General features: G+C 38.1%; 2 protein-coding genes across 8 annotated transcripts in view; both read right to left on the bottom strand.

The window, feature by feature from the left end:
- Positions 1–2,250, bottom strand: part of dnai2b (dynein, axonemal, intermediate chain 2b) — a 68,515-nt gene extending 66,265 nt beyond the window's left edge. For 3 of the 7 annotated variants that reach the window (XM_048555538.2, XM_048555543.2, XM_048555545.2), the window contains exon 1: positions 1,422–1,748. The gene's annotated coding sequence lies outside the window, so the exon portion shown is untranslated. Of the gene's footprint in view, positions 1–1,421; positions 1,749–1,812; positions 2,049–2,170 lie in introns of those variants that run through there. The other 4 variants (XM_048555540.1, XM_048555541.2, XM_059653703.1 and 1 more) reach the window with 4 other exon arrangements.
- Positions 2,251–6,565: 4,315 nt separating this feature from the next.
- Positions 6,566–18,630, bottom strand: part of ttyh2 (tweety family member 2) — a 135,638-nt gene continuing 123,573 nt past the window's right edge. The window contains exon 14 of the mRNA XM_048555650.2: positions 6,566–10,176. Within this exon, the coding sequence (XP_048411607.2) occupies positions 10,096–10,176 (81 nt within the window). The 3' untranslated portion in view covers positions 6,566–10,095. The remainder of the gene's footprint in view (positions 10,177–18,630) is intronic.

Raw genomic sequence — 18,630 nt, 5'->3', positions numbered from 1 at the left:
GATGGTTTCTGCATACATTTTCCTTAAGACAAAAAACATAGAGCAACAAGACAGGGGTTTGAAAAAAGACTTTTGTTTTTACCCAATCAGGAGGCTGAATCTCAAGGAAAGTGGCCTGAGATTAATTCTGCACTACAGCTCAAAGTGTACATAGTGAAAGGAAGAGGTCCTGGGCTGGGTGGGGAGGACAAAAAGAAATATAGTAAGAAGTGGGGAAGAAGGAGAGGTGTGGGGAGGACGCAGGCAGAAAGTGGACCTGACGTGGGTCACAATAGACAATAGACAATAGGTGCTGGAGTAGGCCATTTGGCTCTTCGAGCCAGCACCGCCATTCATTATGATCACGGCTGATCATCCACAATCAGTATCCTGTTCCTGCCTTATTCCCATAACCCTTGATTCCACTATCTTTAAGAACTCTATCCATCTCTTTCTTGAAAGAGAGCTACCAAGAGTAGAAAAAGAGTCTTGGGACATGGTGGGATGCTCTATGTTTTTGGAGTGGAGGCAGTAGGATGATCAAGACCCAGGGACAAATCAGTTCCAGTTTCCACTGCATACACTCTTATTCTGCACTTGTTGCTAGATTTGCCCCAGTATCAGGTATGATAACTATATCTTCTGCCAGGTTCAACATATACCTCTTATTCCTTTCCCTGAGTCATGTCCCAGGTTGGGTAAAGACTCCTCCCGTCATTCCCCAAGTTGGGCAAGTATGTCATCCTCCTCTCCTTCTCCACCCAGGTGGGTATATAACACCTCAGCTAGTATATACTCCTCCTTCCCTCCACCTGTTTGGATATATAACCCCTCTGCAGGCATATATCCCTCCTCCCCAACCCGATTGGATATACATCTCCCTGTAGTTACATATCCCACCTCTGCTGACGCCCAGTCGGATGTATTTTCATTCTGCAGCTTTATACCCCTCCACCCCACAGTTCTCTGGCTGGATGTATACCCCTCCTCCCTTCATCCCGGTTAGATATATTTCCTCTCTGTAAGTATCTACCATTCCTCCCCTCCCCGGGTTGTATATATATCCCCTCTCCAGGGATATACCCCACTTCACCTCACCACAGTTGAATATATATATAGAACCCCTTTGCAGGTATATCCCTCTCCTCCCCATTCCTGATTAAATATATTTTCCCCTGCAGTTATATAGTGCTCCTCACCTAGCCCAAAGGGATATATTTTCATTCTGCAGGTATATAGCCTTCCACAGCCCTGCCCTTGGATAGATTGCCCCTCAGTAGATATATACCCCTCCTCCCTTCGTCCGGTTGGATACATAACCCCTCTGCAGGTAGATTCCCCTCCTTCCACGTTGATCAAATAACCACTCCCCAGGTATATGTCCCCTTCCCCTGGGCTGGGTATAACAGCCTGCCCTCCCATCTTCAGCTTGGTCCCGGTACCTGCGGCTGGTTTGTAGTCTCTCTGCCTGTCTCTGGCTCGATCCCGGTACCTGTGGCCGGTTTATAGTCTCTCTCTGCCTGTCTCTGGCTCGATCCCGGTACCTGTGGCCGGTTTATAGTCTCTCTCTGCCTGTCTCTGGCTCGATCCCGGTACTTGCGGCCGGTTTATAGTCTCTCTCTGCCTGTCTCTGGCTCGATCCCGGTACTTGCGGCCGGTTTATAGTCTCTCTCTGCTTGTCTCTGGCTCGATCCCGGTACTTGCGGCCGGTTTATAGTCGCTCTCTGCCTGTCTTCGGCTCCAGACAGTTTGACTGTTTCCTAGCAACAAGCTGGGCGCGCAGCTGCAGTGAGGGGGCGAGTGGCGCACGCGCGCACTGCGAAACGAACCTACCTGTATCAGTGATAATGGGAACCGCAGATGCTGGAGAATCGAAGATAATATAATGTGAAGCTGGATGAACACAGCAGGCCCAGCAGCATGGTAGCTGGGACCGCCTGGGCTGCAGCAGAGGAGCTAGAGGTAGCAAAGGCCCTCAGTGACCCCAGCTTCAGTCCTCACTCACCCCTCTGGGAGCAGTCGGATCCATTGCAGCCTGATAGCTGCTCAACGTCCGGCAGTGGCTTGGATTTGCTGCCACCAGCAGTAAAATCAGACACATTTGATGAAATTATGCATTTCCTTTACTTTGTTTGCATAACTTAAGGAAGGTATACAATGAAAAAAGTTTGTTTAGAATCAGACATATTACCGTGCAGGAGGGGGCCATTCTGCCCTTAAATGAGCATCAAGATTTTATGCCATTCTCCTGCCTTTTCTCCATATCCTTGCTCACCATTACTATTTACAGAATCAACCACTGCCCTCTTGATTACCTCATCAGAACCCGCCTCCAGGAAGCATTTGTTCTTGATCCTTTTCTAAGTGGAAACAATCTTCCCATCTGTTCTGTCCAGCCCCTTCATGATTTTGTTAACTTAATTCAGCTCTCTTCTTAGCCTTCTTCTCTCCAAGAAGAATTATTCCAACCTCTCCAATGTAATTTCTCATCCCTAGAGCCATTCTTGTAAATTTCTTCTGCATCGTCTCCAAGGCATTCACTTCCTTCCTATGGTGTAGCATTCAGAACTGTACACAATAATCCAGTTTAGGTCTAACAAATGTGTTATAGAACTTCAGCATCATGCCCTTGCCTTTGTACTCTGTGCTCCTATTAAAGCACAGGATACTTCATTATGCTTGATTTATTGTTCTCCACCTATCATACCACCTTCAATGATCTGTGCACATGTGCATACTGATCCTTCTGCTCCTGCAGCCCCTTTGGAATTGTATCCTTTATTTTATATTATCAAACAATGTTTTTCCTATCAAAATCTTCACTCTCCTTTGCATTGAACTGCACCTGCTACCTGCTCCACCAACTTGTTTCTGTCCTCTTCACAGGTTACGATGCTTCCAAGTTTTGTATCATCCACAAACTTTGAAACTGTCATCTGTGCACAAAGACTTGGGGATCTCCAACAAACCTTCCTCCAGCCTGAAGTATATTCACTATCACTCTGTTCTCTATCACTCAGCCAACTTCGCATCCACTTTGATACTGGCTCTCTTATTCCATGAGTAATAAGTTTTCTTACAGGTCAGTTGCAATTCAAAGCTAAGTAACTGTTATGAAGTCAAACCAACTCATCTGTAATTGCTGGGTTTACCCTTACAACTTTTTTGAACTAGGCAGTGATTTTTCTAATTATTTTATCTACTAGCAACTCCCCTAAGACTAGGGAAGACAAAGGTTGTGGCTAGCACCCCTACAGTTTCCACACTGATTTCCTATTACACCCTTGACTGCATCTCATCCAGTCCCAGTGCCTTGTCAAATTTAAATAACAATAGTTAATCCAACACTTCTTCCTTATCAATTTTTAAACTCTTCTAGCAATAGAGCTTTTTCATGTCATAATAGCCTGGATAGTTACATATTTCCTTGTTAAAGACAGGTACAATGTATTTATTATTATCTCAGCCACGCTGCATGCCTCCATGTGTAAATCTACAATTTAGTCTGGCCTTACACCTCCTATCACCACTCGTTTTCTATTTAGAATAAATATAGCTTACAAAACATTTTAGAATTCCCCTTTATCAGACAACACAAAGGTAGGTGGGAAGGGTAAACTGTGAGGGATTTGCAGAGATGCTTCAGTGTGATTTGGACAAATTAATTGTGTGGGCAAATGCTTGACAGATGAAGTATTATGTGAATAAATGTGAGTTTATCCATTCTGGAAGCAAAAACAGGAAAGCACTTCATCTGAATGACAATAGACTGGGAAAGGGGGAGTTGCAGTGGGACCTGGGTGTCCTTGTACATCAGCCATTGAAAGTAAGAATGCAGGTGAACCAGGCTGTAAGAAGGCACATTGTATGTTGGCCTTCACAGCAAAAGAAGTACAGGAGCAGTGATATCTTGCTGCAATTGTACAGGGCCACCTGAAGCATTGTGTGCAGTTTTGGACTCCTTTCTAATGAAGGATATCCTGGCCATGGAGGGAATGCAATAAAAATTTATTGGACTGTTTCCTAGGATGGTAGGACTGACATGAAAGGAGACTAGTTTGGTTAGGACTAAATTCATTGGAGTTTAGAAAAATGGAGCTGGAGAGGGCAGTGTGGGTGGAATCTCATATAAATCCATAAAATTCTAATAGACTACACAGAGTAAGGACAGAAAGCATGTTCCTGGTGACGAGGGATTCCAGAACAGCGTTGGGGGTCCCGTCAAAATCTAAGGATAGACTAGTTAGGACTGAGGAAAAATTTCTTCACCCAGAGAGTGGTGAGCCTTTGGAATTCACTGCCACAGAAAGTGGTTGAGGCCAAAATATGGAATGTTTTTAAGCAGTTAAGTATAGTTCTTAAGGATATATGATTCAAAGGGTATGGAGAGAAAGCAGAAACAGGGTACAGAGTTCAGTGACTGAATGGTGTACCAAGCTCAAAGGCCTGTTCCTGTTTTCTGTTTCCAGTCAAAAAGAAAGACAGAGCATTGGTTCAAAGAAGGTCTCAATGGAAAGATGGCAGTACTGGCCATTGCAGCAGTCCCTCAGCAAAGCTTGGATATTATACTCAAAACTTTGGAATGGGACTGGAGCCTACAATCTTCTTACTAAAAGTTGAGAGAATGCTATCATTAAATGAAGACTGAGACATATAATACTCAACTATATTTTGGAAATAATTTTTAAAGTTTGGAGCATCCAAACAAATGTTCATGGCAATTCTAGGTCAGTTTCAGAGTCAGGTTTGGTGAAAGTAAGTAGGAAGAAATAATGCACAATGAAATTATCTTCGTCATCTCTATGAAAAATCTCACAAGTAGCACTCTCTGTGTACCACAATTTTACATCCATATGCTACATCAGCCAACTGAAAGACTTGAGATATCTTTTGAAAAGTCACTAACAAATTTCTCATTCAGTAGCCAAATGTTCAAATATGCCGAGTAAAGATTTTACACAAAATTAAGAAAGATTGTTTTTGTAACACAAGGAAATTCGTCCATTAGATTGCCCACTTATTTTCTTCAAGCCCTCAAACAAAGTCATAAATCTTGGCTCTTATATTATAACTTTTACCTCATCAATGAGCCACAGTGTGCTTTCAGTGATGAGCAATTCACAGAATTTTGTAGTGAACATTTACAATTTGTAAAATTTCTCAACAAGTAAACTATCCAACACGAGTTCAAGGATAGGTCATATGTACATTTGCCTGTGAGATTTCAAATGTTTTCCATAAGAAACAAGACAGTGAATTCTGTAAACTTCATTTCAAGGAAGCTCTGACCTCAGATTAACAAGTGCCTCATGTTACGATGAAATGTTTAGGCATAGTAATTGATTTTCTGTTTGTAACTCATGCACTCTCTTAATTATTTTGTTAAAAAATCTAAACAATTTGAGGTTTTGTGTTTGCTTTAATAAATCTAAAGCAAGGAAATTATTTTCCTTATCATTGTTATCTATCCAGCACCAGGAACACAAACATAATATTTCACTTCAATGCTTAGAAACTTACAAATGTACAATAGGGAGGGGCAGGAAACTGTGGCGGTTAACCTCATCACAGAAAGAGCTGTGAAATGATTGTGAGATGAATTGGACAGGCAGGAACATAGTGGGGCACAATTGTACCTAAAGAAATAAAGGAACAGTGGGAAGTTTGAATCTTGTTCTGGATCTCCCCCCACCAAGGGGACTAGAACATGCATACAAGGCTTCAAGGCTGCCTGTTTGAACATCTCAGCCCTTCCATTTTAACGTGAATGCCAGTTACGGGAAAAAGACAATGAGAAAAATAATTCATTGATTTTTAATTAACTCTTTTATTCATTCAGAGAATATGGGCTTCACTGGCTAGGCCAGCGTTTATTACGCATTTCTAATTGACCTTGAGGAGATGGCTGGTGACGACTTTTTGAATAAAAACTGCAGTCCATGTGAAGTAGGTAGGTGGACCCACAGTGTTGTTAAAAAACAAAGTTCCAGAATCATGACCCACTGACACTGAAGGAACAATATTATTTTTCCAAATTAGTATGGTATGTGGTTAGGAAAGGAACTTGCAAGTGACAGTATTCCCAAGTATCTGTTGCCTTCTTCTTCCGAATAGTAATGGTCCCAAGTTTGGAAAGTATGTTAAGGAGTGAAAATCAGCACTGAGTTGTCTAGATGATACACCCAGCTGCTACTGTGCTTCAGTGGTGAAGTGAATGTCTGTCGATATGGTGCTAGTCAAATGGACTGTTTTGTCCTGGATGGCGTGAGTGTTGTTGGTATTGTATTCATCCAGGTAAGTGGGAAATATTGCATCACACTCCTGATTGTGTCTTGTACCTGGTGGATAGGGGCTTTGAGTAAGCAGGACATGAGCTACTCACTGCAGGATTCCAGTTTTCCTTAGTAGTTGTCCATGTGAGCATCCTCCCAAGTCTTTCATCTAACCGTATCATGGTGACTGTTATGTAGCATAAAGGAGAATTTGACTGCCAAAGGCTCCGTTCATTTGGGTCAAATAATCAACAGGTGTCAAACTTTTTGAAGATTTATTATTATTAATGAAACTTTTCAATAATTCTGTGCATTAACATTTCATTAATTTACACTCTGAACCTTGGAACATAATGAAGATAAACTGTTTATTGAAAATCAATAACTTATTCTGTATAGTTACATACTTCATTGCACAGAAGAATAAAAAAATTCCTAATCCAATACTTTGAGAACTGTGTTGACATAGTTCAACACATTTACAAAAATCATGTTATTAAAAAACGTGAACGGAAATTAACTACATGGTATAAAATGAGAATATCTTACCAGAGATAAATGTATCTTAGCAATTCCAATGGTCTAACAACTTTTGCATTCCAACATTGACTTTGTTCTAGCCAGTCAGTACTGAATAGACTGGATGCCAAACACTTCAATTGCTGCATAATTCTTAATAGCTCATGATAAGCAAATTTCATCGCTCATCCCTAAGGTGGATCTAGCCAAAAATATAAAGTAGTCTTGTTAATTGAATCTGAATCTAACCACTTGTGCACTGTTTGATTTTGAGATAATTTTCCAGTGTTAAATCACAAAGTAGTTACTTCATGACAGTTTTTTTGCATTGTGTTTCCTTTCTTTCCTACCAATTTCACAGGAAATGGCATAGCAGGGAAAAAGAGTGCCATTTCACAAAAAAAACTTAATTTTACTACATGTTTTCAGTCTATATAGTGGAAATTAATGCCTCAAAGCATGTTAAAGTATTAATCTGTAAGAACTTTTTAAAGGAAATTAATGAGTTGGTAAAACATAAATTAGCTTATCACATGGTAAGTTAACCATGTAGTCAAACATTATGAAAATCAAAATGGTTATCTTACATTGTAGGTTTCACCCAAAGCAAGTCACAGATGATTCATTAGTGGAGAAAAATCATACAGTAAGTGAGCTTTGCTAAATATTCCTATGAATCAGTACTTTCAATAAAGGAAAAACTCTTGAATCTGTATTCAAGAAGTGCGAAATCCTTGGCAACAGCATTAGAATAGACTTCATCAATTATATGTGCTCTCTCGGTAATACAAGGTTTCATTGGATCAGAATTCTGGAGTCTAAAGACTATGCCAAAAGCAAAGTTAAAATCTCATCCCCTTAATTTCAGAGCAGTTTAGTCCTATTATACCAGTTGGAGGGAAATTTAAGCCTGTTTGAGTAGTCACAAATGGGTTTTGGATTGTGCTTTACTACCTTAAATATCACATTTTGAAGACAAAATTAACACTTTTCTCTGGAGTGAAATAATTAATAAATTAAATGAAGTAATTAGTATTTTCACAACTATGTAAAGACAGGTAATGTCTATTAGTCATTTAATGTATAATCAATTTTAGCTACAACATTCTTCATTTTACCTACATTATAATTTTTTAGGGACCAACTTGACAAAATAATTAAACAAACAGACTTGAAGCAAGTTTTGTTTTAAACTCCCTTTGTACTACAATAATACTATATGTTGTAATCATATAGTAACAATGATTATTGTTGACACAATAAGATTTTATGCATATAAATTAACTGTTACTAACATGACATTTATATAATAAAAGCAAAAACACTTGACAATTAAAATGGCTTTCTATTCACATAACTGGTATTGTTGATTGAATGAGTTTGATTTGAGAGAGCTCTCTCAGGCAGTTTTGACTGATCTCCCCATTACCAGTAGTATGGATAGTTCTCCCAAAAAATAGCTTGTAGCAATTTCATTAATGGAGAATGTATGATGTTAATTTAGGGAAATTTCGAATAATTGCTGGCATAACCAAGAAAGCAGTAAGTGAGCAGTTACTTGAAGAATGTCAAAACAGCATCATTTCCCTCATTCTGATAAGAAATTGGATAATAATACACTTTTTGATTTCATCACCTTTTCCAATGATTTGGTTTAGAATCTTATTTTAAGTTGTGGTCTGTGAAATACATACTTCAGGCACACAATGTATTCATTACACATCAAACACAATCTCTTAAGTAGATTAAAAATAGCTACTTGGTTCCACAGACAGAATATTAGAGGACATTATTTTTGTTAGTTCCACCCAGTATAGACAGGGCTACAATCAGATGATATAACATTTGCTCAGAAAAGTTTTACTCCTCACAAGTAAATCACTGAAATATAAGTATACAACTGGTGAGGAAAAGCTGGTCTCGGGACACTCCCTCAAAAACGTGAATGTGGATTCAATAAACAAGTTTCTTAATTTCAGGAAAGCAAATTACATCCAAAACTACTTCACTGGGATACCTGTAGTATTTTAAACTACAGCCTCTCCTTTAATTGTAAATTAAACATGCAATATATAGTTTAGCATTATACTTGCTCCACACAGTACAACTCAGGAGGTCACTTTTAGTTTGCTGAGTTTAAGATAATATGCAGGAAGCACCTGCAGTTCTATTAGGGAGATAACAGACCTGGAAGAAAGAAGCTATAAATGGTGTTCATACCATAATGATGGTATCAGACAATTCAAGTTGGTAAAACATTGTCAAGTTTTTTCATAGAACATATTTGAATTTGACAATTTAAATCTGACACTTCATATATCGGACAATGAATTTGGCCATCGTATTGGAAAAATGCCATTCTAGCATTGTGTAAGCAAACTGAAAGATTCTGTTGCCAATTGTAAACTGTAGGTTACATATCATGCCTTTGGTTTTCATATTTATCACAACTGACTTCCATGGGAGTTTGGATTTCAACATATAGTAAGAAATGGGATTGAGCATTTAAATTACTGTGAACAAAATTCAGAGCAGATTGAACTTTGCAAAGAGCCATCATTTTATGAGATTTTAATTTCTTTTTGTAAAACAAACTTGTTCTAATTTTCTGCCAACCCTATCTCCAACATGGTTTTCTGTAAGAGCCAATTTTGATTGATCCCCCTGGAAAGATGTGACAGTCCAGGTCATAGATTGGTCAACAATCAGACAGCCCTGTGTTGCAATTAGCCAAAATAAATCAAACCAACTGTATCGTGAATTCAGCAGATTAGATTAGCTCTGCTTTTCTTGGAGATGCAGTGTTTAAATATAACTGAAGTGCACTATATAGGCTGCTCAAGAATGAAATGAACCACACCATTCCAACAGTTATACGCAGGTAATATTCAGGTAATTCACAGCCTAGAATCAATTTCACAACTCAATTTAGAGTTAGGCACCTTGGATGTCATGTTCAAACTTATAACTATTTCGTATTAAAATCTGTCCATTTTACAAGGCACTTTGAATGTCAGATTTTAATTGCAAGTCAATTTAAATTCAACACCTTAGTACACATCAAGCCTCCAATAAGAATGATACTTAAAAACTTTATATTATTTTCAGATGTAACCTCCAGCATTAAGTTTAACTGTCAGCTGAGCACCGAAACTCAGAATCCATTAGATAGCCTAACAGCATCAATCTTCAACAATGCTGTATTGCTCCCAAGTTGTAACTATCACTTCAAACTACGCAGAGTGAGAAACAGCTTTAGCCAGAACAATGTATTTTAGCTGGCATTAAGGAATCTTGAATTCTGTTATGAAGGGCAGTGTAACTGCTAAGCAGGACATATATTTCCATAAATTCGGGTAGGTTCTTCACTCACTGCAAGGTAGGTGGCTCTCATGCTGGGAGAGTACTAGAAAAGAGAAAAGAAAAACACTGTAAGAAAACCCTTCATTTCAATATTTTCAGTAACAAATTCTAACTCAGAAAGGCACATGAAGAAATAGCACTGGAATCTCATAACATTTATTTGATAGAAGTCTACAGAGGAACAGGATATAAGCAACATTATATGTTTTTTTTAAAGCACAATTTTGAATTCAGGGATCACAGAATGAAGTCAGAAAGAAGTTGGTTGAGAAAACATTGAGTTGGTGGAAGGAACATTCACAACAGGAATTTCATCATGGAGTGTCAAAGGAAAATGCACCAAATTCACATCCTAATTGCTACTATTGATTAGCTGTTCACAGAATCTCCATGAGGGACGGAAGTGGAGACATGATGAAAAATGGAAAACAGGCCAAGATAAATATAAATGTCAGTGGGAACCCAGGATAGGTTCCAAATAAATTAATTGCATTCAGTATTGATTGATCACTAACCTCATTTTACATGAGAATTATATCTTACAGATCATTTTAAAGCAAATTGGATCTTTCAGTGAAACTATTATTGTACACAAGGATAAGTTAGCTATGAATCATTGTGGAAATTAGAATCATACAAAAATAAGATTCTTTTATTATATTGTAATTATTAGTTATGTTTTATTCATGTTTATTATATTTATAATGTTATAAATTTATAAATTGTATTGATAAAGGTATTCAGATTAAATTAGGAAATTGTACATTGTCATGTCAATAATCAGCCATTGTCCAGTAGTGTACGGTGTGATTTGGGTAATCTGTAACAAGGGGTCATGGTTTAAAAATAAGGGGTCGTCACAGTTTTCGAATTTGCCTCTCTGAAAGGAATTGGATGCAGAATTTTAAAATATATTTAAGGCAGAAGAGGAGAGATTGCTGATTACCAAAGGGATGAAGGGTTTTTTGGGAATATACAGGAATGCCGAATTGAGGTTAAAATCAGATTAGTCATTCAGCCATGAACTTACTGAATGACAGAGAAGGCTTGAAGGGCTGAGTGGCCTACTCTTGTTCCTTGTTCATTTGTTTAATTGCTTATATAAAAATCTGTCAGCAAGCAATTATTTGCTTCCCCAAATGAATGAAGGTTTCAATTATGGTTGTTGATTCAGTACTCTTTTAAATTCATTCATGGGTGGTGGGCATTTATTGCCCATCCCTAGTCGCCCTTGAGAAGGTGATAGTGAACTGCAGTGGTCCATTTCCTGTAAGTATACCCACAATGCCATAATGGAAACAGTTCCAGGAGTCTGAACCACCAATTCTGCAGGAACAGCAATGTATTTCCAAGTCAGGATCGTGTGCAGCTTGAAGGGGAAATTACAAGTAGTGGTGTTACCATGAATCTGCTGCCTTTTCTTTCTAAATGGAGGTGGCCAGGGCTTTGGAAAGTGTTGTGTCAGGAGTCTTGGAGAATATCTGTAGTGCATCTCATAAATGATACACACTGTTGCACTGAGCTTAAACAATGAAAGGACTGAATGTTTGTGAATGTGGTGCTAATCAAACAGGCTGCTTTTTCCTGGATGGTGTGAAGCTAGAGTTTTGGAGCTGCATTTAATAGTCAAATGGGACTATTCCATTGCACTCCTAACTTGTGTCCTGAAGGTGATGCATAGATTTTGAGGAGTTGGGAGGTGAGTTATTCTCAGCAAGATTTCTAGCCTCTAACCTGCTCTTGTAGCTACAGTACGTATGTGGCTAGTCCAGTCCAGTTTCTGGTCAATGGTGCCCCAAAATGTTGATAATGGGGGTCTCAGTGATGGTCATGCCATTGAATGTCAAGGGATGTTGATTAGATTCTGTCTTGTTCGAGGTGGTCACTGTCTGGCACTTTTGTAGCATAAATGTTACTTGCCACTTGTTGGTCCAAGATCCAGTCCAGATCTTGTTGCATTTGAACATGGACTGCCTCAGTATCTGCAGAGTCACAAATGGTTCTGAACATTGTGCAATCATGATTGTTAAGAAACAGTAAAAGGAGTCAGTTGAACAGCTATGTGAGTATGAAGATGGTTCAGTGATTTATTAAGTCTTGAGATCCAGCACTTGAATATCAGTGGCACATCAGGATGATACCAAGCACCAGTTAAAGCTGTGAGAATATTTTCATACAACATAAAAATGAAAGTTCTTGCCCAAAGATCTACAAGAAACAGACATATTGTAACAAAAGTGATAATTTTAGAATGGTGGCTAAAGGAAAATAAGTGATTTAAAAATTGATTTTCTTGAGGTTGCTCATCGCCTTGTGGTTGTTTCCAATCACAAAACAACTAGGTTTGAAGGACAGATCACTGTACTGCTACTTTCATACAGGTGGCAGGTTACAGAATACAATAAAGCAAATGCCCAGCTGTTACCTCATCTACACAATTGTCTACATTCCAACTGAAACAACCCAAGGCAATCAGGTTTGAGACAAAATCTTACAATCTTTGGAAGAATGCAGAATTCTTAATAATGACATCAGTGGGTGTTACTCCATACTCTTAAACAAGCAATGGTGTATAAAAGTGAATGTTTTCAATAGGGAGACGTAAAAATGGACAAACTGTTTGTTCTAAAAAGGGACATAGATAAGTATGGAAACATACTTTATATATTTATATATATATATAAACACAAGTATAAATATATAATATATACACACATATACACAAAGAGAAGTAAACTGTTCCAATTGGCATGCAATTATGTTTAGGTACTTCATTTTTTCAATCACATTTTTTCCAAAACCTTTTAAAGTCTTTTTCTTCCTTACATTGCATGGATTATTTAAAATGAGGGAAACTGGACATGATCGAGGCAATTTCCACTTACATTAATGGGTAGTCACTAAATTCTTTTTCATCGGCATTTCTGGAAACTTGCCCTTACTATATTGAAAGGATGGGCAAGTTGTTCTTCCCTAATACTTTTTATAAAATTTTCAATCAAATCAAAAAAGCTACTTGCAGAATTGCATGTCTAATCAAAGTTTCTGCCAAAAAGGCATTTGAGTAATTATTAGTTGAAGCAATTCTTGAGTTGAATATTAATAGAATTGTACAGCACAGAAACAGACCCTTCAGTCCAATTTATCCACACCAACCAGATATCCTAATCGGATCTAGTCCCATTTACTAGCATTGACCTATGTCTCTCTACAAAAATACCTTGGCTATTCACCCTAATTCTGCTCCTCATGATTTTATAAACCCCTATAAGGTCATCCCTCAGTGTCCGATGCTGCAGGGACCAAATCCCAGCCTATTCAACCTCTTCCTATAACTCAAAGCATCCTATCCTGGCAACATCCTTGTAGACCTTTTCTGAACCCTCTCAAGTTTAACAGCTTCCTTCCTACAGAACGGAAACCAGAATTCTCTGTCTCCTACCTTTAAACTAATTTTGTATCCAATTAGCTAGCTTCCCCTGGATCCCATGTGATCTAACGTGGCTAACCAGTCTACCATGCGGAACTCTGTCGAATGTTTTGCTGAAGTCCATATAGACGTCTACAACTCTGCTTTCATCAATTTTCTTTGTCACCCCTTCAAAACCTTCAATCAAGTTAGTGAGACACAATTTACCACACACAAAGCCATGCTGATTATCCCTACATGGAAATCCTGTCTCTCACAATCCCCTCCAATAACTTACCTGCCAATGACATAAGGCTCACCGGTCTACAATTTTGTTGATAATTGACTGACTGTCAATATTGTACTAAACTAAATATCCAAGGTGGTTGTAAAACAAGTTAAAGATCTGTCAAATAATTTGAAAATGAATATAGGTCTTCTCTAATTTTGTCTAAAGGCAATTCAAGTTAAAGGTCTGGCAATGGAATAAATCATCCAGAAAATGTGAGAAGGCCAATGAGTAGAGCAGTGTGGCATTGTTAGAACAATGGACAAACATGCCAGTGCAGTAATTCATGAGGGCTAAATTAAAACAGTGATGAAGCAGCGTGATATCCTTTTACCTAGTAAAGGAGAACTCAAAACAGAACATTCCAGGTCTGAGTCAGATATAATGTTGCCAAAACAAAGATCAGATTGTGGGTTGAGTGCAACAGGATAATTTCTTCTGACATTCAATGCATTTACACTATTACTGTTTACAATGCACATACTTTCCTTCTTTTATATAACTTTTGCCCCATATTATACAGTTACATTAGGTAATCTGTGAACCTTACTCCAAATGGACTTCTAAAGATCATGCTTTGCTATCTCTTCTTGTTTTTACGTTTTGAATAATTCATTAGCCTTCAAACATGAACTGATGATAATAATGACTTTCCTAGTTTTAATTCCCATCAGGCCTTTTTCATCACTAGATGATAGAACATTGCGTGGTGGGCTCAGAGTTGGTGTAAGATAGTGTTTTTTTGACAGACTTTGGAATGGACAATTTTTCAATTATGAAAATCCTGTTCAAAATCCGATCTATCAACGTTGCTGGAAAAACTCAGTCAGTCTGGCAGCATCTGTGATGAGAAATTAGAGTCAACATTTCAAGTCCAGTGATCCTTCCTCAAAAGGGAAGGGTCATTGGACCCAAAACATTAATTCTGATTTCTCTTTACAGATGCTGCCAGACCTGCTGAGCCTTTCCAGCAACTTCTGGTTTTGTTTCTGATTTAAAGGATTGGCAGATCTTTTGGTTTTTCTAAAAATCCTGTCAATACTGATTAGAAATGAGATGATAAGCAGGGCTTAAAATGATTTCTGGGAGTCACAGACCAGTGTAAAGAAATTGCTATTTTCTGTTACAAAGTGCCTGCTACATTTTCCATTAAATTATTTATATTTTATTTTATATTTCCGTTATTATATTATTGTGGAAGGACTTATTCTGAACTTTTTATCTCTTTATTTTCTAATTTATTACTATGAGTTTGTATTTTTAAGGTCGATGATACTGGACTTCTTATTTCTTTGTTTTCTAATTTTTTTCCTAAGAATTTGTACTCAAGAATCTGCACCTAGGTTCCTTTGTACCTAAGAATTTGTACTCAAGAATCTGCACCTAGGTTCCTTTGTACCTAAGATGGTGCTGTAAATGGCGACTTGTAAACTTTTCCCTGATTTCAAGTGATTACATGTGACAATAAAGCTAATTCAATTGAATTCAATTGAACATTATTGATAATCCTCAATCAAATGATAGACTTAAAAGGCTTGGAAGCATCATGAAGCCACGTTTCTTCAGAAACAAGAATGTAGGAAACCAGACATTTTGAACATCTAACATAGGTATGGGTATTGTTGAAGTGATCTGTGATACTAGTAGAGTTTGTTGAGTAAAATTCTTGCTTAAGGAATCTTAGTTGATACCAGTTGGTTCTGGAAAAGGGTCATATCAGACTTGAAACATTAAATCTGTTTCTCTCTCTGCAGATGCTGAGCTTCTCCTGCTCTTTTTACTTCCTAGTTTGAACATGTGCAGTATTTTATTTTATCATATTTAGTACTAACTCTATTAACGCAGTCTAGAATTTCATGACTGTTCAATAGCAACATTCAAAATTCATCCATTGCAGGTAATATAAGATGCTTTACAAGTGTCACGGGACATGAAATACCAAAATTAAATAATATAGTCTGAAATTGTGCTTGCATAACAGTGCAGTGATCTAGAACTGTACACTTCTGGTTTTGAAAACAATTGACCTAAAAAGGTTAAGATTGTCAACACTGAAATGTGAGGCTGGTAAATTTCATAGTAATTTGACCAATCATTGTTCAGGAGCATCAGATGCTTCTTCCTTAAGTAAGTGGCCCATTCATATTTGTTTCACTGATGTTGAGAGAGATATATTAACCATGGTACCAGTAGAAAACCCCTAATCTCCTTTCAATAATATCAAGATAACAAAGTGTGGAGCTGGATGAACACAGCAGGCCAATCAGCATCTCAGGAGCACAAAAGCTGATGTTTTGGGCCTAGCCCCTTCATCAGAGGGGTCTAGGAACGGTCTAGGCCCGAAACGTCAGCTTTTGTGCTCCTGAGATGCTGCTTGGTCTGCTGTGTTTATCCACTCCACACTTTGTTATCTTGGATTCTCCAGCATCTGCAGTCCCCATTATCACTGATTCAATAATATCAAGATGTTTTATATCCATGAGGGGCTGCATGGAGCCTTGGCTTAATGTTTCATCTGAACAAAGCACCTCAAAACCACGTAGCACTCAATCAACGCAATACCGAAGTGTAAAGTAAGATTATGTCCTCATGCTCCTGGAGCGGTCTATGCACTCATGAACGTCTGATTCAGAGGTGATAGTGCTCTCATTAAGCCGAGGTTGATATTTCAAAGTAGATTTTACACTTAGAAGTGAATCTTGTCTGCATAACCAGATATTTTGCTAGTTGGCAATATAATTACATGTCATGCAAAAATAAATTTAATAAACTCAGCAGGAACTGACTATGGGATTGACAATTTGGAGAAACTTTTTGAACTTACGAAAGGTAGAGAACTGACACAATCAGCACAACCTTTATACAATATTGGCAAGTAAGATAATATGTGACATGTTTATTAAAAGATGAAAAATACATTATTCCTAGAAGCAAAACAAGATTGGTCAAGTGCCTATGGTGTATGTAAGGTGCCTGAATAAGGAATAAATAATGAAAAATTGAGTGATTCAAAGCCAAGTTCAAATTTGCATGCTGAATTCAAACTTTGTTGCTTCTACTTATTAAATAGGCTACAAAACAATGAATATAACAATAACTATGGAATTGGACAAAACAACACAGAATATAGATGTAAGAGTATCAATAGACAACTGGATTGGAAGGAACCAAAAGGAGAAAGAACATACTCAAATCCACAAATGTTGAAAACTTACTGTTTTAAATCACTTACATTTCAGCTCCAAAACTCAGTCAGAAGAAAAGATGAAAAATCAGTTTTACAACCAGTGTTAGTACAACACAAACAATAACAGAGTGCAGTTTTGAGTGCTAATCCTCAATCTTAAATGGAAAAATATTTTCAAAACTTATCATGCTGAAAATTCTGTTGTTAAAACAAGATCTTGCTTCAATTAAAAAGTCACTGATCTCAATTATATGTAGCAGAATGTGCACAAAACAAAATGATCTAAAAGTAGTGCCCATGAAAAAGCAACTGCATAGCAAGCTTTCAGTATGAATCCAATCTGGAGCTGAAACAATGTCACTCAAACTGAGGCATCAAACGGAGTGCCGGAGTCAAATCCACACAGTGATGCCGCCTTTGTGCTAGGGTTTTATAAGGTATTTGACAAAGTTAGGGCTGGTGTGACTTTATTACAGCAGAAACTAGACCATTAGACTGTAAGATGGCAAGCTTGATGTGGTGAAATTGGTTGAGATGTATTCAACTTGATTGGCTTAACGGTTTACGATTAGAAAATGGCTGCTTGAGTAAAGTCCTAATTAAATACCCGGAAGTTTCCAGGAAGGTCTATTGAAGGAGCCAAGGCCACCTTATAGGTTGAGCAGGAAGTAATTTCACGATTCTGCAAGGCCCACCCACTGCCATTTGCCTTATGGGCAAAAGTAGAGGCAGAAATCGGAAGGCTGAAAAACAAAGGAATCATCAAACCAGTCCAGTTTGCAGAATGGGCAGTATTGGCTGGACTGACTGTGAAGCCTGATGGGTAGTTTTAAACAAACAGTGAACCACTTTTTGCAGCTGGATAAATATCCGATTCCTCAGCATTGAGGATTTATACACACAGCTGGCGGGGAGGCTGTCCTTCACAAAGCTGGACATGAGCCTTGTGTACTTGCAGTTGCGGTTAGATGAGGATTCTCAGAAGTATGCTACAATTGATACCCATAAGGGTTTGAACCAACACACAAGACTTCTATTTGTGGTATCGTCAACCTGTGCAATTTTTCAGCAGACAATGGAGGACATTTTACAAGGTTTATTTAAGGTTGCCATTCATCTATATGATGTACTAATAACAGAGAAGACCAAGAAGAAACACTTGGAGAACTTGGAGATAGACCTTAGACATTTCTCCCAGGTGGGTGTATGCCTTCGAAGGGAAAAATTGTTTTCCATGCACCCCAAGTGGCCTACTTGGGCTACAGAGTCAACAAGACGGGATTACACCCATTGGAAGATGAAGTGAGGGTGATCAAAAGTGCCTTGGCTCCCACGTCTGTACTGGAGCTTAGGGCTTTCTTTGAGTCAGTGAATTATTATGGAAAGTTTATATATTAACTGGCCTCCATCCTAGCCCTTTGCATCAACTCTTAAAGAAAGGGTTAGCCTTGGAAATGGGTGCGTAGCCGAGCCATAGCTTACAGTGAAGTGAAGAAATAGCTATCATCCTTCTAAGGTGTTGGCAGACTATGATCCCAAGCGAGATATGGCATTGACGTGCAATGTCTCCCCATATGGCATTGGGGTAGTATTAGCTCATAAGTGACTCAAC

Source organism: Stegostoma tigrinum, chromosome 22 (assembly GCF_030684315.1).
Source record: "Stegostoma tigrinum isolate sSteTig4 chromosome 22, sSteTig4.hap1, whole genome shotgun sequence".
Taxonomy (NCBI): domain Eukaryota; kingdom Metazoa; phylum Chordata; class Chondrichthyes; order Orectolobiformes; family Stegostomatidae; genus Stegostoma; species Stegostoma tigrinum.
Note: the sequence above shows the minus strand (reverse complement) of the source record. Positions and strands in the feature narration are given on the sequence as shown.